Source organism: Platalea leucorodia (genome assembly GCF_965183815.1).
Source record: "Platalea leucorodia genome assembly, chromosome: 1".
In the NCBI taxonomy this organism is placed as follows: domain Eukaryota; kingdom Metazoa; phylum Chordata; class Aves; order Pelecaniformes; family Threskiornithidae; genus Platalea; species Platalea leucorodia.
In genome coordinates this window covers 169,184,271-169,207,531 of record NC_138823.1, presented here as the reverse complement: position 1 = coordinate 169,207,531, position 23,261 = coordinate 169,184,271, and the positions used below count along the sequence as shown (strand labels likewise).

Below are 23,261 nucleotides of genomic sequence, written 5' to 3'. Positions count from 1 at the left end.
TTAGTATCTGCTGTGTTCAAGGCAGGTATCAGCAAAGCACCATTAAGTTATTTTCATTTTCTCAGAATGCCTCATTTCTTGCTTCAGCCTCAGCTTTGCTAACACCACTGATACTAAGGATGCGTAAGAAGCTCTTATCCCGGGGACAACTCTCTTCCACTCAGTACAGCACATTGATCATACCCATCTAGTGATATGTAATTCAGTCTACCTTTCACTGCAGTGGTGAGGGAAAGAGGAAGTGTTAGAGTTTGCAGAAGAGATGTCCTGACTATACTTCTTTCTTCCAGAGGGGCTCTTCATTCCAGGAATGAAAATCCTCCTAGTTTGTTCTTTCACATGGTGAGATGGCTTCTTGCACTGCTCCAGCTGGAATAAAAACTCTATTCAGGAATATAAAGCATTCCACAGCTATGAGAAAGACTATCTTGTCTAATTCCAGAGAATTTACTATTTGAGACTCTTAGGTAACACACAATGAGAACTGCATTTATTTCTCTAAATCTGTAGTCTCCTATAACACCCATCTCAACCTCCCCCATCAATGCCACCCATGATTCTATGCATAGCCCATTAGGATTTGCTGTGTAGTGTCTGAACTTTCCACTAAAACTTAATGATGCACATTGATGAATGAACCTTTAATCTTCTTTAACACTGACACTTGTACGGCGCTGTCTCTGGCCTGGAATGGTTTGAGACACCCCTCGTGGGCAAGATTTTCAAGGGTCACTCTAAAGCTGGTGTTCTGACTGGTGTGTTGATGGTATATTCTCATCCAGTCAGGAAGCAGGTCCATGTGTAACAGTGAGCTAAGTAACACTGAGAAGTCCACTGGTTTGGTGGTCATGATGCCAACGGGATCTTGTGAGCAGCACTTATGTGTTGCGCACTCCCAGAGATTGTTCCAGTTCCTGCCGGCGCTGCTGGATCTGAAAAAAAAAAATAGAAACTGTACAGTTCAGCAGATTCAATTGTTCAGTGGCAGGAAGATTCATTTATAAGCCAGCAGTGTGGATAATTCCTTCATACCTTGCAGTAGAAATATCTGCTCACAGCCTCTTGAGACCATGGCTCATGATAAAATTCAGCTCTGCGTTCTTCCTCTGGGTTTCCAACTACATCAGTCATCACCTGTGACAAAAACATTTTTCACTATAGCTCTTCTACCACGTAGAGAAATATTCAGATTTACCTAGAGTCAAAAGTTATCTTCATTACTACATTAAAAATGTTCAGGACTGTTCTCTAAGCCCAAGGCAAATGAACAATGAATGGCATGTGTGCTTACTACAAAAACAAGATGGTCGCATACAACCTGTGAACAGCTCCTAACCTCTGCTCCTCAACTGTGCCAAGGAATAATTCTGGACAGCAGTAGTTGCCCAGGCTAAGTGCCACGATCTCTAACAATTTAACAGCATGGACAGTTTAGTTCCAATGCCCAGGAAAAGTTCCCCAGCACTGTATATAGCCTATGTATCCAAAGAACCTCAGTAGTTACCCATACACAGGGTACCAGCTTGAAATTAATAAGGTATTCACGTCAGATTGAAGCACAACTCTATACCACTGTTGCCCTTATTTCAAAGCATATCTTACCTTGATTTCAAGGAAAGTCCTGATGGGGAAAGCATTAAGGAAAAATAACTCTGTTGAAATGCAAGGAACAGAAAACCCTAGTAATTCCAAAATGGGCAAAGTCCTGAGCTGATTTTTCAGTCTCTACACAACTGCCAAGAAAGCAAGATTTGAAAAAAAACGACAAGGTGTTTAAGGAATTAGTGGATGGGACCACCTGGAAAACTGCCCTTAGGGACAAAGGAGCTAAACAGAGCTGGCAGCTCTTTAAAGACATCTTTCTTAGCGTGAAAGAGCTCTAAATTCCCATGTGTAAGAAACTGGGCAAGGAAGGCAGGAAACTGGCATAGCTCACTAAGGACCTCCTGGTCAAGCTAAAGTGTAAGAAGGAAAACCCTCACTGAAAGGGCAGTCAGGCACTGGCACAGGCTGCGCAGGGAAGTGGTGGAGTCCCCATCCCTGGAGGTATTTAAAAGCCGGGGAGATGTGGTGCTTAGGGACATGGTTTAGTGGTGGCCTTGGCAGCGCTGGGTTAATGGTTGGACTCGATGATCTTAAAAGGTCTTTTCCAACCTAAACAATTCTAGAATTCTATAAAGGCACAGGCAGTGGAACCAGGGACATGTATCTTGAGAAGAATATAGGGATGCTGCCCAGATGTGTAGGGATGGGCTGAGGAAAGCTAAGGCACAGATGGAGCTGAATTTGGCAAGGGATGCGAAGAATAATAAGAAGGGCTTTTGCAGGTATGTTGGCCAGAAAAGACTGAAGAAAATGTACACCCCTCTGGTAAATAAGACAGGAGAACTGGTGACAACCAATACGGAGAAGGCTAACTTTTAATTAACAACGGTAATCTCTCTTCCCACATCTCTCAAGCCCCTGAACCTCAAGGGGGAAAGAAGTCCCTCCCATCGTAGGAGAAGATCAGGTTTGAGACCATCTGAGGAACCTGAACATACACAAGCCCATGGGACCTGACGAAATGCATGCCAGGGTCCTGACGGAACTGGCTGATGTAGTCACTAAGCCACTCTCCAACATATTTGAAAAGTCATGGCAGTCAGGTGAAGTTCCCAGTGACTGGAAAAAAGGGAAACATCACACCCATTTTTAAAAAGGGTAAAAAAGGGTAAAAAGGAGGACCCTGGGAACTACCGACCAGTCAGCCTCACCTCTGTGCCCAGAAAGATTATGAAACAGATCCTCCTGGAAGCCTTCGGCTGGGGCTGCACGGCTAGAAGGCGCGTCCCCTGGGTGGTGGATAGGGGATCCCTCTCTGGAGGGTGCACTGGATAAAATTGAAGAAGGTGCTGCGAACCAACGCAGCCTAAGGGAAGGCCACCCTGACAGAAAAACCACTGGCCCTCCAAGTCATGGGGGTTGGGCAGGAGGCCAACTACCTCCTCCCAGAAAAAAAAATAAAAAGTTGCAGAAACGACGAGCATCAATTTTCTGAGATGGAGAAAATCAGTAATGAAGTGAGGAGGAGGAGATGGAACTGGATCGGTCATGTCTTGAGGAAAAAACCAACAGAAGACTGCGCTGTGGCCCTTGGGAGTCCAGAGCACGCAGCCGCAGACCGATCGAAGTGGAAGAACGATGTTCGTGCCTTGTGTGCCTCCTGGCACTGAGAGAATTCAGATTCAGATTCAGATCCTCCTGGAAGACATGTCGGAACATATGGAAGGCAGGGAGGTCATTAGAGACAGCCAACATGGCTTCACCAAAGGCAAATCGTGCATGACTAATCTAGTAGCCTTCTACGATGGAGTGACTGCATTGGCGGAAAAGGGAAGAGCAACTGATGTCATCACATGGGTCAGGGCAATTGTCAGTATCAATACAGACAGATGGATGAATGGATTCAGAACAGCCCTTCAGAGAAGGATTTGGGGACACCGGTGGACAAAAAAATAGATATCAGTCAGCAATGTGCGCTTGCAGCCCAGAAAGCCAATTGCATCCTGGGCTGCATCAAAAGAACCGTGGCCAGCAGGTTGAGGGAAGGGATTGTTGTGCCTCTCTACTCTGCTCTGGTGAGACCCCACCTGGAGCACCGCATCCAGCTCTGGGGTCCACACTACAAGAAAGACATGGACCTGTTGGAGCTGGTCCAGAGGAAGCCACAAAAATGGTCAGAGGGCTGAAACAGCTCTGCTGTGAGGACAGGCTGAAAGAGTTGGGGGTGTTCAGCCTGGAGAAGACAAGGCGCCGGGGAGACCTTATTGCAGCCTTTCAGTACTTAAAGGGGGCTTATAAGAAAGATGGGGACAGACTTTTTACCAAGGCCTGTAGTGAAAGTTCAAGGGGCAATGCTTTTAAACTGAAAGAGGGTAGGTTTAGACTGGACATAAGGAAGACATTTTTTATGATGAGGGTGGTGAGACACTGGAACAGGTTGTCCAGAGAAGCTGTGGATGCCCCATCCCTGGAAGTGTTCAAGGTCAGGCTGGATGAGGCTTTGAGCAACCTGATCTAGTGAAAGATGTCCCGGCTCATGGCATGGGAGTTGGACTAGATGATCTTTGAAGGTCCCTTCCAACCCAAACCATTCTATGATTCTATGATTCTATAAAAAAATAAAAATTCTGATGACTAAGTCTCCAGCATCACAGAATCAAGGGTTTATCAGCATTTATTAGCATCTTTTGCAGAGTAGTATTGTCCAATCACAATTCTGATGCCAGCAGGGCAGAACATTATAGAAAAGGCCCTTATGGGACTGGTTGTCAGTCAGGGAGAACACTGAACAACTGTTCTATGTATGCAGCTAGAGAAGCTCCACAACACCTTAGTTTGTAAGCTTTTCAAGCTAAAGTCTGCTTTATTTAAACGTTCTTTCAGATGCTGGACCCCTTTTGAATACAATAAAAATAATAATATTCATAATCTTAACAGATTTTTTTAAGACTATTAACTACAAACTAGACATTTATATTTGAAAAACAATGATTTTATTAAAATAATTTCATGGATTCATTAATATAACTGGTTTTGAGATGTCTGAGAAAGACACAAAGTGTGAAACTTTATGAGGAACAAATTATTCATTTTGGCTGGCAAACAACTGAACTTCTTTACATTCCATTTCTTGGGTATCTGAAACCTAAGCTCAAAGGCAGCTGATATTTAATCTGTCTATTTATTAAATAAGATTAAATTATGAACTAACCAAACACCCAAATTGTGTTATTGTACTATAGGATGTTCCTGTTGAGTTTCATATAGCTTTAATTTTACGGAGTACACCAACACAGCCCTGCACTTCGGTCCTACTGTCTGACCACAAATTCACCTATCTCCCCCATTAAGCACCACTATTCGACTGGAACTGGAATACAGGCTAAACTGTCTTTCCTGCATACTGTGTCCTCTGGGATTGCAGTATTCCACTCATTGTCTGTCTTCCACCAATTTTCCATCCTGGATGTTTCAGCTATACACTCTATATACATTTAGATAAAATAAGAATTTTACATTCTGGTTCCATTATTCATTCTTCTTCAAACCTTAGCTCACCTTCAGATCCCTACTTTGAGACCGGAGAAGGTCTTGGATGTATCCTTTGGGATCTTTGGAGAAACTCAGCATGAAATCACGTTGTATTTTTAACTGATTTATGGATTCGATTGTCTCATGAATCTGACAGAAAAAAACAAAGCAGGTGTTACTTAATTCCTCCCATGCTCCAGTGACACTGAGGTCAGCCCCATTAGCATCTTTGTACTTCTTGTAATGTACAAAGGTGATAATTCTACACCACAGACTTGTGCAGGTACCCATGGCTTTTTCCCTTCGAAGAGGGAGTTAACCGCAATCCTGCAATTACATGTTGGTTTCACTTGTACTTCTGCAATACAAGTATGTACAGGGTTCTTCCTTGCTTCCTGCGTTGAGCTGCTGGATGGCATGCTATATACAATACTGAAGAGCTAAGTCATGTCACTGTACAATGTAGTAATTTCCTGCATATAATAAGTCTTTCTGCCAAGTTTGGGATTTTTCAGGAAAGGCGTTATATAAATATGTCTTTAAACAGTGCCCAATGCAAGAAAGCAGTTATTCCCCTCATCAGTCATCATCATATCTTCAATATCCTGCTGTGGTCCTTAAAATTTCTAGTGATTGCCTGATCAAGTCGATGTTAAATGAACTCACATAACAGCTATGACTTCTAGACTTTTTCTTATGAGAAAGCCTACTAAATGGCTGAAAAAAGAAGAGTGTGAACAATGAGAAATCAGGAGTATGGAAGTTTTATAGAAAATGAGTCATATCTTCAGAAATATTATGAAAGAAATTAACATTAACCAGCAGTGAAGAATGAAGACTCCAAAGAGAAGTCAAGGTCCTGCAATCATCCTGGGTAACAAAATCAAGTATGATCAACGGGAGGACAGCTAATGAATCATTTGCACAAACACAGAGAAAAGCAAACTTTTGCTACCCTATTCCTCTAAAATTCTAGTTTGAGACTGTAAAACTACCTTGTTTAATTTCATGTATACATCTATTTTGCCAAAACAGCTAATGTGGCCAGGCACATGGAAGAAAAATAATCCTCCCCTGATCTGGCTATTCCATCAAGGCCACTGGTGTAGGCACAACTGAAAGGTATGTTAACAGAAGAGAGCTGCTGTCAATTTAAAATCATTCCTTATTTGGGAAAATGATGTAGCCATGCTGGAGAGAAATCTGGTGGCATGCACTGAGTTTCCACTAGAGGACTCTGTGGCAGCACAGCAATAAATGGTACAGATGACAGCAACGTAGCAGTCAATGCCTGCTTACCCAGACGTGACCTCAGTAACTTCACTTATCACAGCTTGCCCTCTGCTGTATCAAATGCTCAAAAATGAGGTGATACAGACATGGGAAAACCTAAGCTGGACTGGAAACAGAATAATCCTACGCGTGCTGCATGCAAGCCTATATAGGCTGGGAACCAACTGGCTGAGCAGCTGCCCTACTGAAAAGGACCTTTCTCAAGAGCCATAAAACAAAAGATGCTGCAACAGTTACCAGAATCCATAGGACTGCTAGTGTCCAAACCCCCTTTAAAATTGCATGAAGAGCAGAGTTTAACCTATTTGTTTGCATTACAGGTAAACAAACAGAAACTGGGCCTGACTGTATGTCACATAAATCATCTCTGGTCCATAATGTCACACCTCTTCTTCTTCCCTTGCTCTGAGAAGCCAGTTTTGTTTTTCCCTTACCAAGCCACATCAGCCATTTACATATGTGTCAAAAGCTGGCTAACAGCCCCCATGACATGAACCCCTAATACAGCCTGCAGAGCTCACCACTGCTGTAAGACAGATAGTATTATTTGAAGTGTGCATGATTCTCTTTCAATAACACTGAAAACAAGTCTGCCAAACTGCTCCAAGTGATTTTTCTGCCATGCATTTTCTATATTTGCACCTACTGCAGAGACCTCTTCTGCAACCACACATGCACAAAACACATCTGGAATGAGATTTTCTTAGCTTTGCCTTATAGCAGTTTAGCAAGATACCATGACCTCTCAATAAAAAGTTATAGTCAAACAGTTCAGATGATTCTTGAATGCCAGGGGACTCATTATACTGCCTGTGAAACTCTGCTTCTATCACCTTGACAACTGTGTCAGGCCCTGGATCAAATCCTAAGCAGGAATGCCACTCACCCCTCTGTATTCCCATTCCATGTGGCTGACTCATCCCTTGAAAGCACATCCAATTGAGAAGTTCCTGCCTCACGACATTACTGCCTTTGACGTGTCACACCAAACCCACATGAAGGTACGCAAGGAGTGTATATATATGCCATGTGATACTTTACTCCTGGGCTAGTACCTTGTTGTCCAATGCTGTAATCTCCTGTTGGTTAGCTGTGGAGAGAAGAAAACTACTCATCTGTCCCTTTAATGGGTCTTCAACTTCTACATCTATGTCATAACAAGCCGTCTTCTTCTGATCGTTGGGGTCAACACTATGGAGAGTATAACAGAAGATCATGAGAACTGCCATAATGAATCAGATAAATATCCATCCAGAACACACTCTTTAATAAAGCCTGTTGCAGATGCTGTGAGAAGAGTTTAAGAACAGGGTATCTTTGTATATCCTAGCATATCCTCTCATCTTTCATCAGTCAGAATTCAGAGACTTTTGAGCTGGAGGTTTTGTCCAGACCATCAACTTTAATAGCTGCTAATGGACATAATCTTCATTAAATTGTGCAAGATCTTCCCAGACCTGTTATAACTCCGGCCTCCAAAGCTATCTCCAGTGGTAAATACCATACTGGTCTGGTCTCTGCTCGACTACATCTTTTTTGAGATAGGGTAAGTAGAACTGTACACTACCATTCTGGATGTGAGCACATAATGACATTTTATTTGGTTCTTGGTTCTTTCTCTATTAATTCCTAGCACTGTAATTGCTTTGGCAGCTCTGCAGCATTGTAATTATTCCCAGCTACTTCTTAAGAGGTAGCAGTGAATTTGGGGACCACCACTTTGTTTGTAAAGTTGCCTGCTTAATTCTTCAAAGAATATAGCCAGTCATACCTTCTTGTTACAGAATCTATATTGACTCTTCCCCAATATATCACGTCTATTAACTCCATCCTGTACTACAATTAGTACCAATTGGCTTCCAATACCCAGGACTGGTCCTGGTATGTTCTTGGCATCATGTTAACTATTTACCACCCCTCTGTTAGTGAAGGAGATTTCAGTAATAGGTAACACATTTCATAGAATCATAGAATCATTTAGGTTGGAAAAGACCCTTAAGATCATCGAGTCCAACCGTTAACCTAGCACTGCCAAGTCTACCTCTAAACCATGTCCCTAAGCACCACATCTACACGTCTTTTAAATACATCCAGAGATGGTGACTCAATCGCTACCCTGGACAGCCTGTTCCAACACTTGACAACCCTTTCGGTGAAGGAATTTTTCCTAATATCCAACCTAAACATCCCCTGGCACAACTTGAACCCATTTCCTCTCGTCCTATTACTTGTTACTTGGGAAAAGGGACCGACACCCACCTCGCTACAACCTCCTTTCAGGGAGTTGTAGAGCGCGATAAGGTCTCCCCTCAGCCTCCTTTTCTCCAGGCTAAACAACCCTAGCTCCCTCAGCCGCTCCTCATAGGACTTGTGCTCTAGACCCTTCACCAACATCGTTGTCCTTCTTTGGACACACTCCAGCCCCTCCATGTCCTTCTTGGAGTGAGGGGCCCAACACTGAACACAGTATTCAAGGTGCGGTCTCACCAGTGCCGAGTACAAAGGGACAGCAGTTGGTAGTTAAGCAATTTCATGACAGTCCTGCATGAAAAATCATTTACAACTCCTCATTTAGTCTGTGTTAAATTTATTTCTATTTGACACCTTGGTGTGATAAAGTTTTTCAGATACACTCTTTCCACCTGCCCTCCAAAACCCATACTACTGCACAGGTACGAGACATTCCCTAATCTCTAAAGTTAACATTGATTGAAAGAATGAATTTTGATTTTCTTATCTGACTTTAAGCAGCGCATTGTCTTCCAAGAACAGTTTTTTTAAACTTTATTAATATATCAATTTCAGTAGTAGGCTTCCTACTTCCAATATATTTCAACCAATCTTATTATTTTCTTTTTCATCTTTAACAAGCTAAATATCAGTATTATTTTTCGGCTTGTCCTATCCTAAATTTATATTTAATTTATTGGGATGTAGACAACATTTACTTTCTCTTTAGACGAAAATTTCTTAGCAAGAAAACAGTTTTTCAGCCCAGTAGTTGGTAAATCAGACTTCAGTCATTGCCACTTATAATAAAAAAAATGCTGGCTTCTCACTACCGTTTTTGAAATGTTGAGGTTGTGTGCATCGGCTGTAGGTAGTAAAAAAATTGGCTCAGGATCTAATTGAGCTTGTTAAACTTGGGGGAGCAGAAGAACTTCCATGGATGGATTTGTATTAGGAGTGTTGCAAGCAGGTGGAGGGAGGTGATCCTTCTCTATGCTCAGCACTGGTGAGGCCACACCTGCAGTATTGTGTTCAGTGCTGGGCTTCCCAGTACAAGAGAGATATGGAGCTACCAGAGTTCCGCAAAAGTCCATGAAGATGATTAAGGCATTGGAGCACCTCACACATGAGGAAAGACTGAGAGATCTGGGACTGTTCAGCCTAGAGAACAGAAGGCTTGGAGGGGAGGGAAATTACCAACACCTGAAGGGAGGGTTTAAAGAAGATGGAGCCAGTATCTTTTCAGTGGTACCCAGTGACAGGACAAGAGGCAATGGGTGCAAACTGCAACACAGGAGGCTTCATCTGAACACCAGGAAACACATTTTTACTGTAAGGGTGACCAAGCACTGGCACAGGTTTCTCAGAGAGGTTGTGGAGTCTCCCACGTTGAAGATATTCAAAAGCCATCTGAACACAGTCCTGGCCAACTGGCCACAGGTGGGTCTGCTTGAGCAGGGGAGGGCATTTGAAGAGATGATCTCCAGAGGTCCCTTCCAACCTCAACCATTCTGAGATTCTGTGGAAATTCTACGGGAATTCTAAGGAAAACCTGGGTCTGGGTCTCGTTCTGCTGCTCATGTCAAAAGCCACGGAAAAGGCCGAGGCACTCAGTGTTGTCTTTGCCTCCGTTTCTCCTGGTAAGTCCTGGCCTCAGGCCTCCCAGGTCCCTGAGCCTACGTCAGAGTCAGGGGAGCGCGGCTGTTCAGAGGGACCTCGACAGGCTGCAGAAACAGGACGCCAGTCCAACGTTGTGAAGTTCAACAAAGGCAAATACAAAGTTCTGCTCCTGGGACAGAATGACGCCACGCAGTGGTACAGGTGGGCATCAGCTGGGTAGAAAGCAGTTTTGCAGGAGAGGACCTGGGGGTCCTCATGGACAGCAAGCGGAGAATGAGGCTGTGAGGTAAGCCAGCCGTGACAAAGGTCAGCTGCAAAATGGGCTGTATTAGCATACGTGTTGCCATCAAGTCAAGGAAAGAGGCTGTTCCTTGCTATGGCACGCTTGTGAAACTGCATCTGGTCTTCTGGTCACAGGACCAGAAAGACGTGACATTGTGGCGCGAGGCTCGCAGAGGACCACCAGGATGTCTGGGGGCTGGAGCACATGCCCACCAAAAGAAGCTGCAAGAGCTGCGTTTGTCCAGCCTTGAGAAGAGAAGGGGGAAGGGAGATCCTATTGGGGAGTGCAGCTGCCGCATGGGATGGCGAAGAAAAGACAGAGCCAGCCTCTTCTTGGAGGTGCACAGCACTAGGATGAGAGGCAACAGAAACTCACTGCAGCATGGGCAACTGACTCTGTATAAGGAACCATTTTTTTAAAATCATGATGGTAGTCAAAAGGGGGAAATCAAGAGCTAATCTGTTTGCAATAGGAGAATATTGGAGGGCTATGCTTTGTAGTCTACTTGTGTAAAGTTAATAGCATGGGAGATGGCTTGATGCTTTGCAGAAATGGGAAATCCCACAGATGTTTCTCTTTATACCTCTGATTTCAGGTGTGTCAGCTGCAATAAGGAGTGCAACTCAAGAAAAGCTCCAGCTCCAGCTTGAGCTCAGGTAAGAAGATTTGACTTCTACCAGTTTTAAATTTCATGCATCTGGTATTGCAGAGATCAGCAACTATTATACACTGTATTTTTTAATTTGCATTCTGCATTCTCTTTGAGTCTACCTAATATTTAAAATATTTACCAAGATTAGAGGCTTTCTGTTCACCTCTAGTTAATTTCCAATTCAATCCCATTGCATTTTTTGTTTTCCCTTTCAAAAAAGGGGAGTGGTTGGTGTCTGAAGAGTGGTTCTAAAATACTATTATTTCTAGAATGAGTTTAGAATACTCCACATTTTAGTCTCTGTGCACATACTCTAAAACTAGAATGAGTAACTGTGATCTAGTTGACCCTCTTGTAAAGCATAGGCCTGAGGATTTATCTGAATTAAGAGCACATATATTTAAAATCACTAGCGATGAAAAATTCCCTGTAGTAGTGTGCCGGTTTTGGCTGGGATAGAGTTAATTTTCTTCATCGTAGCTGGTATGGCACTATGTTTTGGATTTGTGCTGAGAACAGTGTTGATAATACAGGGATGTTTTCGCCAGTGCTGAGCAGTGCTCACACAGAGTCAAGGTCTCTTCTGCTCCTCACCCCACCCCACCAGCGAGCAGGCTTGGGGGCACAAGAATTTGGGAGGGGACACGGCTGTGACAGCTGACCCCAGCTGCCCAAAGGGATGTTCCACACCATGTGACATCATGCTCAGCAATAAACTAGGCGGGGGGGAGGCGCTGCCTGGGGACTTGCTCGGCATCAGTTGGTTGGTAGTGATCAATTCTTTTCATTTGCATCACTTGTTTTTCTTGGGTTTTATTTCTCTCTCTTTGTTATTTTCCTTTTCATTTCAATTTTTGTTGTTGTTATTATTATTATTATATTTTATTTCAATTATTAAACTGTTTTTATCTCAACCCAGGAGTTTTCTCACTTTTATGCTTGCGATTCTTTTCCCCCATCCTGCTGAGGGAGTGAGTGAGCGGCTGGGTGGTGGTTAGCTGCCGGCTGGGGTTAAACCACAACAAGCAGTTGGCAAATTGTTTCAGTGGTTCACTACATTCTCTCTTAAAATTTGAATGCAGGGGGGCAGGGCAGAGGGTCTGTGAGAGTCTGTTTAAAGCTCAACTGGACTAGGTCCCTCAGCATCCTGATATAATTTGAACCTGCTTTGTGATGGGAGGGGGGAGCTCTAGATGACCACCAGCAATCCCTTCTACTGTACATTATTCTGTGATTTTATGAGTCTAAAAATTACTTCCTTTAAATTCAGTGCCAGATTTCCAGATTTATTTTAGCTTAGCTTGAGACTGTAAAGACTCTATTGCAAAAGTATTCCCTGTTCTCAGGAAATTAATACTTCCCCTTTCCACAGCATTATGTCAGTGCAGTGTAATGCTGTCAGGTGCTGTGCTGTGCGGTGCACGCGGTGTATCAGAGAATGCTACTATACACAGGGTCCTGCTCTTTAGCTTGTAGCTAACAGAAAACATACTGCCTCCAGAAACCCTTTGCCACCTCTCTGCCCTGGAAACATAAACCATCACTTCCTTGTCATTTTTCTCCAAGACAATGACTATAGATCTCTGAGGACCTCAGCTTTTTTTGGTCCATCAACCAGGTCACTGAGTTGTCTTCAATGACAGTATATACACAGCTATCAATCTGCATGGTAGTCAAGCTGCTTTTTCATTACTCTGGTTTATATATTCAAATGAATTGAAAAGCAAATTTTATTTTTTTTGATAGCCTATATAATATTTAAACTTCTTATCATATATATTACAAATTTCAAATAAAGAACCCAATTTCAGGCATATTCAGAAATATTTGTTGTCAGTATTCTCTAGGAAATCAAAGCACTACACTCAACTAACAATAATGTTTAAACATCCAGAATCAGAGTTTTGACCAAGACCACAAAGGAACTTGGGAAAGACTGAAATATCTTAACAGCAAGGTTGCAATCCCAAAAAGTCTCTTTATCCCCCCCCCCCCCCCCCCAGTTGTCACTTAAATATGGACTGTGCTGGAAGTTCCCTAGGTAGCTGAAAGTTGTATTTCATCTACTATGCCAGAAATACATCTGTTCTGACAAGGACGCCAGAAGTTCAGTATCTTGGTCACAATGGCCTTCTCTGAATCTAGGCATTCTTTATTGTAAATCTCTTGAGATCTCTGACTAGTTGGCATTCTTAGAATAAGACTAACACCCAAACAGCTGACCCAATCCCAACAAAGCATGCATGGACTGGCCACTGTATCTGAAACTGTAATACCGTTGTACGTTTTACATAATAACTCAGTCATTAGAATGATTGCCCATGATGTACAATATCTTATTTGAATTCCTTTTATTCCACTGTAAGTAGATTCAAACTCTCGTTCCTCCCCCCTTAGGAAAGAAAGAAACCTGACCAACTCTCTCAATGGTATTCTCATAAGGATAAACATGATAAGAAGTTTTGCATACTCCTAAAGAATTGGTGCCATTCCATTGAAACTAATTCAGAATTTTATAGACCGGAATGACACAGAGAATGAACAGACAACAAAGTCCAAGGTACTCACCTGGAAGTTATAAAAACTGGATTCTGGTCCCTGCTACTGTAGCTGTTTTCTGCATTTTATATGCACATGGCAGTGCTGAGCTGACTGACCAGCTTACCTGATGATATGGTTTATCACTATAGGGTCTGGTGGCAGCAGCAGGTTAGTGAGTCTCTGAGGAATTTCAGAAAACTTTAGCCGTGGACAGTCAAAGATCTGGAATACAATAAAGCATGTTATCCTTGTCCAAAACCTAACCTGCAATTAAATGAGAAGGTAAGAAATCAACAGTTCAAAAGTAAGGTGATTTTGAAAGCTATAATTCTGGCTCCTTGCACAGAATAAATTTTTGGTCATTTCTGTCCCTGCGAATTGCTGCTGTACCTACAATCTGGGCTAGCCGACAGATGCATCAGATGATGGCAATTTCAGATGTTCCACTTTTGGTTTAGCTGCTGAAGGGCACAGGCCACTTTAATGATGGGAGAGAACTGAACACTTCCTCTCTCACTAAGGGTTTGCAGCAGCGTATCATAAAGAAAACATGTTTTTTTTTTACTAGAGGAAATATAAAAACAGTTTGCTTTTTTTCCCAAGGCATGTTTCCTGAAATATTTTGTGCTAAAGAAAAATCCAAGAAAGCATTTTTTAATTTTAAAACCATTTGCAATTTATTTTTTAAGATTAAGGAAAAAAAAAAAAAAGTCAACATGGTTTTACCTATTTTTAACCAAAACCTAAAGAGCCTCTTGGAACGGATCCACTCTTTTCCAATCAACATCTTGTGGTTACCTTCTCCTTAGGTCCAGAAGCTAAATATGTACTGAATTCAGAAAAGAAAAATCTTTTGAAAAGGATCAAAATCTGTAGTTTTTGGAAATTTTCTATGAGTATTTGCAGTGTGTTGCCATGAATCTAGAACCACTCCTTACACCTGGAGTTTTCAGAAATATAATTATTACAGCCTTTTCTTCCTACTGGGATTTTTAGTGCTCTGAACAGGTGAATAGGCTTTTCTCTAAAGATATTCCATTTAAACTGACTTAAAAACCCCCCGAACTATACATTAACATTTGCCTTAAAACATGCTGTTATGTGGAGGCAATTTGTAAAAATGTTGAGGCCTATGCAAATTCAAGTGCCTCTTAGGGAAACTGTTTCGACCTGATAGAAGAGAGATACTACTTGTAGTATTGTATCTACAAAGAGAAACATGCTTTTCAGCTCTAGAGACAAAGGATGCAAGCAGGGTTGAAAAGAATGGACTAACAGGTTGTAGAATGGACATATGAAGTCAGACTGTTCAACTAGGATGCTGTGGTTCCTCAGCTAGAGTATCTTCTGACATCCACAATTTTCTGGAGTGAGGGGATTTGGTAGCAGAAATACTTAGAGGCCAGACCGGGCTTTTGAAATACCTTTGGACCTTTTTTCTTGCCTTTGCTTGTAACACAGTGGATTTCAAATCTCCCAGCTGACGTAAACAGTGTTTCTAAACAGAAAAGGATCCTTCTTCATCAACTCTAAAATCTGTCCAATTTGCTGGACTTACTTGCATCCAGGAATTCCGCCAGCTAGTTTCTAAAGAGCAAGGAAATAACCAAATCTACTGAGTCTGCAACTCACTCTCTATTTCAGTTCTGAATTCTGACACTTGATACAGATGACTGTGGAATTCCCACTCAAAATCTTTGCATACCAAGCTCCATCCAATCTGCTGTCACCACTGGCTCGACACTCATGTCAAACTCCTAACGTGGATACCCAAGAGACAAGAGCTTTAAGAAAGGGCACACAATAGTGAGAGAAGGGGTTAGAGACTGAAAACTAAGGCTAGATGGAATTTTGCTAAAGCTTCTCACATTCCTGCTTAACTGGAGTTAATGGTCTAAACTTATAACCACTGGCTCTGAAAGTCTATATGGCTATAGTAATTCTGGTGTGTGAAGTAACTCATTCAGTGATAACTTTTTAGTCTGTACTGTGTTGTCATTAGATATAACCACAAGCACACCAGCATAGGATTTAGAAAAGCCGGCATACCAAATGAGAAGACCAGTATCTAAAAGGGAAGGCTAGAGACACTGATGCGTTACATACTACTCCCCTAAGTGATCTGCGCACTTCCAGCTATGACCATGATTTTTTCCAGGAGTTACATGCCTACAACTATATAGTCTACAGAAATATCATTAGACTGGAAGGCATTCCTGACCCAGTTCCTTTACCCTCCATATCTCAATCTGAGAGTATCAGGGTGAAAAACAAAAATACTCATCATGAAATGTTTCATTTGATTTAATGGGATTCATTTTCCTAAGTACTAACATCCGCTTTGAAAGCAAGATTAGCTACTTAAGACAACTTTGCCAGAGACCCAAGGAAAACGGAAACCGCATCAATCCCATTTATGATTTAAATCAATCCCATTTATGATTTAAATTTATGCAAGCACTGCATTCTTATGAAACTACTCCAGATTAGCCAGCTCTTGCAGGGAGTGAGGTTCACTCTCCTAGAAAAGGAATCCACTACTTCTCAGCTCCCTCATCTGACTAATCTTCTGAGGATGGGAAGGCAATTATCAGCTCTGATGGTATTCCTGAAGAGGTCTAACACAAAGGAGACCTATGAGCTTATAAGCCTCTGATGAGATACACAAAAAGAAGATGGCTCCAGCAAGTTCTTATTCTAGTAAGGTTCTTAAGCTGAAAATCAAAATAAATACAAGTGAGAAGGCCCTCCCGCTTACCGTAAGTAAGGTATGAACTGTGTACCAGATCAGACAGAGGATCTACTACACATCTACCACACTAACCTGCCCTTGATAGTGGCCAAAAGTGGATACTAAAGGAAAAAATATAAGAACAGGAGAAACATACTAGTCCTTCCCCAAAAAACCTCTCCCAGTCTCCACAGCTTTGCAATTACCTTGCATTTATAACAGCCCAAGATTTTTTTTTCCATTGATTTGTCACTTTTGGAACCTATATACACTTTCAGCATCTGTAATGTCCTATCGCAACGAGTTCCAAAGTTTAACTATGCTGAATTCCTTTTTTTTGTTTTTAATTTGCTACCTGCCAGTTTCAGTTGATGGCCTATAATTATTTACCAAAATAAACAGTAATTGCTCCTTGTTCACCTTTTCCATTCTGCTCATGATTTTTCAAATCTTTTTCACCTCCCCTTTTCCATTCCTCTTCGGGCTGGCACATAGAATCACAGAATCGTTAAGGTTGGAAAGGACCTCTGAGATCATCGAGGCCAACCTGTTAACCTAACTGCCTGGTCCACCTCTAAACCATGTCCCTAAGCGCCATGTCCACACGTTTTTTTGAATACTCCCAGGGACTGTGACTGCACCACTTCCCTGGGCAGGCTGTTCCAGTGCCTGACCACTCTCTCTGTGAAGAAATTTTTCCTAATATCTAATCTAAACCTCCCCCGGCGCAACTTGAGGCCGTTTCCTCTCGTCCCATCGCTTGTTACTGGGGAGAAGAGACCGCCCGCCCCCCCCCCCCGGCTCCAGCCTCCTTTCAGGCCGTTGCAGAGAGCGATGAGGGCTCCCCTCAGCCTCCTCTTCTCCAGGCTGAGCCCCCCCAGCTCCCTCAGCCGCTCCTCGGAAGACTTGTGCTCCAGACCCTTCACCAGCTTCATTGCCCATCTTTGGACACGTGCCAGCAGAAACAAACAAAACTGAGTCTAAATTGGCTACAGATAAATAGAGAATGGAAATCAAATCATCTAAGCAACAGAGCGAACAGCTTTGTAATTTTGCCAAAAATTCTTATGTGGTTTTAAGATGGAATTTTCACTATATATGAAAAAGACTGCATGCTGTAATTCTCAAAAAAAACCCAACCAAGAGAGTGACTATATAATCCAGATCATTTTGGTTCTATATTCCTAAAAATACCCATGAATTTCACAATGATTTTGTTGTATTTTGTATTTTCAAATGTGGAAAAACCCAGTGCTGCCTTTTTTTTCAAGCATTGGCCACTTTGAACCATTGTAGGGCAAATTAATAACAGAAAATAAAACCTTAAAAAGAAAACTAGGACACAACTTTCATTGCAACATTTACTTTCAATGCTCACTAAAACATTATTCATTTATTATAACTGCCAGTACTTTCCCTAAACAGGAGTATGTCACAAACCCTACCTTCAGGTACTTTCAAAATAAATTAGGTAAGCCTGAAGCTACAGAAAAACAAAGCCAATTAAGATAGTGATAGCTCAGATAACATTACCTTTACAAAATAAATATAATCATATTTACAGAAAAGGTGGAGATGCCTCTAAGTGGCCTTCTTGGTTAGTTCTAGAGATCATTGTGAAAGACAAAAAGTGTTAACATGCTACTTTCAAAACATCATGCAGATCATTGAGGGTATTTTATAATCTGATGCAGATGTAGGAAAAAATAGCTTATCTAATTATATTTTCCATGTCTTCTGCCCTTCATAAACAGGGAAAGAGAAGGGAAGAAAACAGGTCTACATATGATTTGGCAATCAGAATCAGCAGATTATTTCATGTTTCTTAGTACAAAATGATACATTGGGGGGAAAAAACAGTAAATCAATACAGTGAAACAATTAGCGAAAGTCCTCCTTGCTGGAAAGGCCACAACTTATGTAGGAGCGCTGAACCACCAGATATGTTTTTTTGACCACACTGGCAAATGGGGAGGGTGCTTATTATATTAGTTGTAGTGACTGTTGAAAGCCATTCAGTACTGAAGATACTGCAAATTATTAAGGGAAGTTAAAAATCAGTCATTTTCATCCATCCAAAATTTGCAGATGGATATTATAGTTAAGAGCTACTGTGTCCAAAAAGGAGTTACCTGCTGGAAGTACTTGTCGCAGTTAATGTATTCCTTATCATGGGAGTCTTGCAGCTTATTTGTTTTGATATACTGCCAGAGAGCCTGGATGATGGCTGATCGGGTCTGTGTGTGTATCCCCAGCAAACGGGCTAATCGTGGGTCCAGTTTAAACTGTGGAGGCTGTAACAGAAAGAGAAGGAGATGGAGATGGCAACAGAAAGAATAACAGATAGATACACAGGTATTTATTAAGTTTCAGCTTTAATTCTCAAGGGACTCAGGAGAAGCACCCCATTCAGTGGCAGTGATTGCAAAAATACAAGTTGCTCAGATGTGTACCACTGTCAGTGCTCTGGAAGAACTATGTCTAGGGTTTGAAAAGAAAGAGGGACACTCTACATGTGTGCTGTGGTTTAACCCGGCAGGCAGCTAAACACCACACAGCCATTCGCTCACTCCCCCCTGCCCCAGTGGGATGGGGGAGAGAACCGGGGAAAAAAAAGTAAAATTCATGTGTTGAGATAAAGATGGTTTAATAGGACAGAAAAGGAAGGGAAAATAAAAATAAAAATTAAAAAAAAAAAAAAATCTATAAAATAAGTGATACCCAACGCAATTGCTCACCACCTGCCGACCATTGCCCAGCTATTTCCCAAGCAGCAGTCCGCCCCCCAGCCAACTCCCCCAAGCTTATATACTGAGCATGACATCGTATGGTACGGAATATCCCTTTGGCCAGTTTGGGTCAGCTGTCCTGGCTGTGCTCCCTCCCAGCTTCTCGCTGGCAGCGCATGAGAAGCTGAAAAGTCCTTGACTACTGTAAGCACTACTTAGCAACAACTAACACGTCAGTGTGTTTTCAACATTATTCTCATACTAAATCCAAAACACAGCACTATACCAGCTACTAGGAAAAAAAAAATTAACTCTGTCCCAGCCGAAACCAGGACAATGTGCTATGCATACAGACTATCTGTGTCACATGCTTTAGATAACAACAACTTGCATGCAGACTCAGGAAAGAATTTTCCTTTTCAACACTGATGCATAATTTGACTTTAGGGAGTGGGAGAAGAAAAAGAATGGTCTTTCCTCTGAACTGCTGGAGGTTAACCAGAGATAGAGAGAATGAAGTCAGAATGATGCTTCTATTGTTGCTAATAACTGCTCAGCTGCCTCACATCAACAAAGTACCTTGGAACTCTGTTTTTCAGGCGTGTTCCCACCATTTTGCTGCATACCAGAAAATTCACCCAACCACAACCAGTCAATGGAATATATTTCTTCTCCTGACCTCTGTGATACAACTCTTCAACTACCCTGTTCTCCATCTCTACTAATATACGTTCCTTGGATACCTTGGAATTTGGTGCCTCTTCAAGTGTGTACCCATACTCAAGTTTAATATTTGCCACATTATTAGGCAAGAATTACTCTGTTGGGTGCTAGGTCACTCAAAGCTAGCTTTATAACAAATCAAGACTTAAAGATAAGAGAACATCTAGTTTAAAGCATAGATTTATAATGGTGAGCATAACAAACATCATTATATTGTCTTAACAATAAAGATTCTCACTGGCTATATCAGCATTTCAGTTAGCTCGTACGCTCCCTAAAATTAATAAAATTTTCTCTCTGTTAACATAAAATGGAGTGTCTTTATCCTGGATAGATGCTATTTGCATGGAGGGGAAAGACAATGGCACAGAATGAGTTCTTAAAGTTATACAATCAAAACGTATCTGAGACTGAACTGCCATTGAAAAGGGAGATCCCACCTCCTCTCAGCAGGAGATTTCTATCAATCAATTTCCTTAAGACAGCAACATTTCTTTCAGGGATGGTTTCAGTCAGATTAGTGAACTGCACAACTGTGAATCTCCATCGTTTGTGCCAAGAGAATAGAGACTGTGGCAGTACACACCCACAACAGAAATGAAAGTGTTTTTTTGGAGCAGCTTAGCTTTACAACAGCTTAAAACAGTTTGAAACTGTGCCCAGGAACCTCTTTTATATTCTGTCCCAACGCAGAATAACCTAATTTTGCCTATTGGGTTTTTTTTTTGTTTCCTGTGACTGGGACCAGGGAACTGATTTGGAAGTAAGTTTCGTTAGCTTTCAAATGGATCAGTTCCCTGACTTGTTTGTGTTCAGCCCACAAATACTACTAGTACAATAGAACTGACAAAAAAGAGGAAGCAGGAATGCCTAACAAGGCCAAAGAGTAATGGCAAGTCTAACCCTTGCAGGGCAATGTTGTCTGATGCCAGATTAGGGTGACAACGTAACCAAAACTTAACAAACCGGGAAAGCTGTGTAGTCTGCTCTCAAAAGAAGGCTGCCACAGCTACACAGCTAGTTAAGGTACCACTAGCAAAAGCCACTCCTTTGAATTTCTGTACCGGACCACACACGTAACTCATGTGCAACTTATCCGACTATTCTTTAAGAAGCCTGAGGTGGAAATGCATATTCTTTCTGCAGGTGGGCAATAAAAATACTAATTATCATAGTGCCAAGAACAATATTTTGCTAGACTGTAATAGAAACTTACTTGATGTGTCCTGTTTACATTTTAAATAATTGGTCAGTTTGCTGTTATTCTAATCTCAATGAACTATGTGACATTCTGAGTCCAAGTATATTGGGTTTTGATGTATGTGACAGGATGAATTTGCTCCATTGCAGTATGTCCCAATGGCTATATTTTCCATGCCAAAAGCAGTGCACTGACCTGGTAGTCCAACATGAGGAGTAATGTGCACCGCACGCTGACATCACCAGGTCTTTTCACCTGGAAGCCATCCGTTTCCTGGGTTGTGGGAGTTCTGTGCCACTGCCAAAGGAAAAAACAAGGAAGATGGTCAGTCTTTTTTTCACCAATCCATCGAAGTCCATCTTGCACAGTACACCGTGCAAGAATAAGACAAGTGCAAGCCTTCTGAAGATCCTGCAATTTAAAAAAAACCACCACAACAAAACCCCCCAAATAATTTCTTGCTCTGCCCTTACAATTCAGCTTTAGTGCACAATCTGTTCTGCTGTTAGCGTGCTTTACTTGCTGGGAAAAATGTGCACAATTTTTCTATTATTTCATACATTCTATGTTCTATGGTGTGCACTACATCTCTACTACATCTATGTTTTTAGACTATATAGATTCTGTTAGTAAACATTCTTAAAAAGAATGAAATTTTGAAAACTTTGAAAATACCTTAAATCAGATAATGAATGCAAGGTAACTTAAACAAGGTCGACAACGGGCACATAGCTGTTCATCTGTGCTACTATCAGGTTTGTATGCAAAGGGTGCACGACCTTCTTACCTCCACAAGATGGTTGTCAGGTCCATAAAGATCTTTGTCCAGTTCAATAACCAAACTCTTAAAAAAAGATGAAAACTTCCGTTTCTGTTTGCTGAGCTGTACAATCGGAAGAAACAGAAATGTTTAAGGCTGCGCATGTTAGCTTGTGTTCTATGCTTCCTTCTCAGGCTTTCTCTTTCTCTTGAACATTAATTCCCATATAGACCACAAGTGTGATAAATCTAATTGAGTTTTCCCTCTGACAAATGCAGAGTAAAATGCAAAAATCTCAACAGTGGTGGAAAAGTGAACACTTAAGGGAAGATTTCCCTGACTCTCCTAATGTTACTGGAAAGGACTGGCTTGTAATGTGAACACAGCACCTGTTGGAGTGGGGCCAGAGGAGGCCATGAATTTGATCCGGGGGCTGGAACAGCTCTGCTGTGAGGACAGGCTGAGAGCTGGAGGTGTTCAGCCTGGAGAGGAGAAGGCTCCGGGGAGACCTTATTGCAGCCTTTCAGTACTTAAAGGGGGCTTATAAGAAAGATGGGGACAGACTTTTTACCAAGGCCTGTAGTGAAAGTTCAAGGGGCAATGCTTTTAAACTGAAAGAGGGTAGGTTTAGATTGGACATAAGGAAGACATTTTTTATGATGAGGGTGGTGAGACACTGGAACAGGTTGTCCAGAGAAGCTGTGGATGCCCCATCCCTGGAAGTGTTCAAGGTCAGGCTGGATGAGGCTTTGAGCAACCTGATCTAGTGAAAGATGTCCCTGCCCACAGCAGAGGGGGTTGACTAGATGGTCTTTGAAGGTCCCCTTCCAACCCAAACCATTCTATGATTCTAAGGCCACTGTACCTTTCATTTTAACAGCTTGGTTTTTTTGATGAATGCTAATTTCTTGGTCTGATTTATCAGATGACAGTAAATTTTACAGATTAATTATATGCTAAGTATTTCCTTTTACATTTTTGCCTTTCCATTTAATTATCAGTATTTGCTGTTTACTACACAGCTCATACTGTCTAAATTAAAAACTGGGAGATCTATAATCACATAATCTGACTTTCCATAGAATACAGTCCACAGGATTTCAATGAATTTCTTCTTATTTAATGCAGAAAATCTTTTAGAAATACATCCTCCTTCGATTTAAAATTTGCCAGTAACTGAGAACGTACTTTGTTCCAATAAAGAATCTTTTTGTTAAAATATATGCTCTAATTTCTAAAGTGAATTTGTCTAACTTCAATTTGCAGATGTTGCACTTTGTCGCCCCTTCATCCTCCAGCAAGATTATGATTCTGATTCATGTGCAGTTATCTCCAGACAGACAGATGTGCCTTGAAAGCCTTGCCCTCTCCACACATGCATGTTCTCCATCTGTTTATCCCACTAAATACTTTGCTTGTGAAA

General features: G+C 41.7%; 1 protein-coding gene across 2 annotated transcripts in view; it reads right to left on the bottom strand.

Moving 5' to 3' along the window:
- Window positions 1-580: 580 nt before the first annotated feature.
- SMARCD3 (SWI/SNF related BAF chromatin remodeling complex subunit D3) overlaps window positions 581-23,261 on the bottom strand; it is a 71,381-nt gene continuing 48,700 nt past the window's right edge. For both annotated transcript variants that reach the window (XM_082309236.1, XM_082309237.1), the window contains exons 6-13: window positions 21,866-21,961; window positions 21,274-21,375; window positions 18,558-18,719; window positions 13,819-13,916; window positions 7,425-7,560; window positions 5,104-5,226; window positions 1,033-1,134; window positions 581-932 (exon numbers count right to left, since the gene is read on the bottom strand). In XM_082309236.1, coding sequence (XP_082165362.1) covers window positions 879-932; window positions 1,033-1,134; window positions 5,104-5,226; window positions 7,425-7,560; window positions 13,819-13,916; window positions 18,558-18,719; window positions 21,274-21,375; window positions 21,866-21,961 — 873 coding nt within the window. In that variant the 3' untranslated portion in view covers window positions 581-878. The remainder of the gene's footprint in view (window positions 933-1,032; window positions 1,135-5,103; window positions 5,227-7,424; window positions 7,561-13,818; window positions 13,917-18,557; window positions 18,720-21,273; window positions 21,376-21,865; window positions 21,962-23,261) is intronic.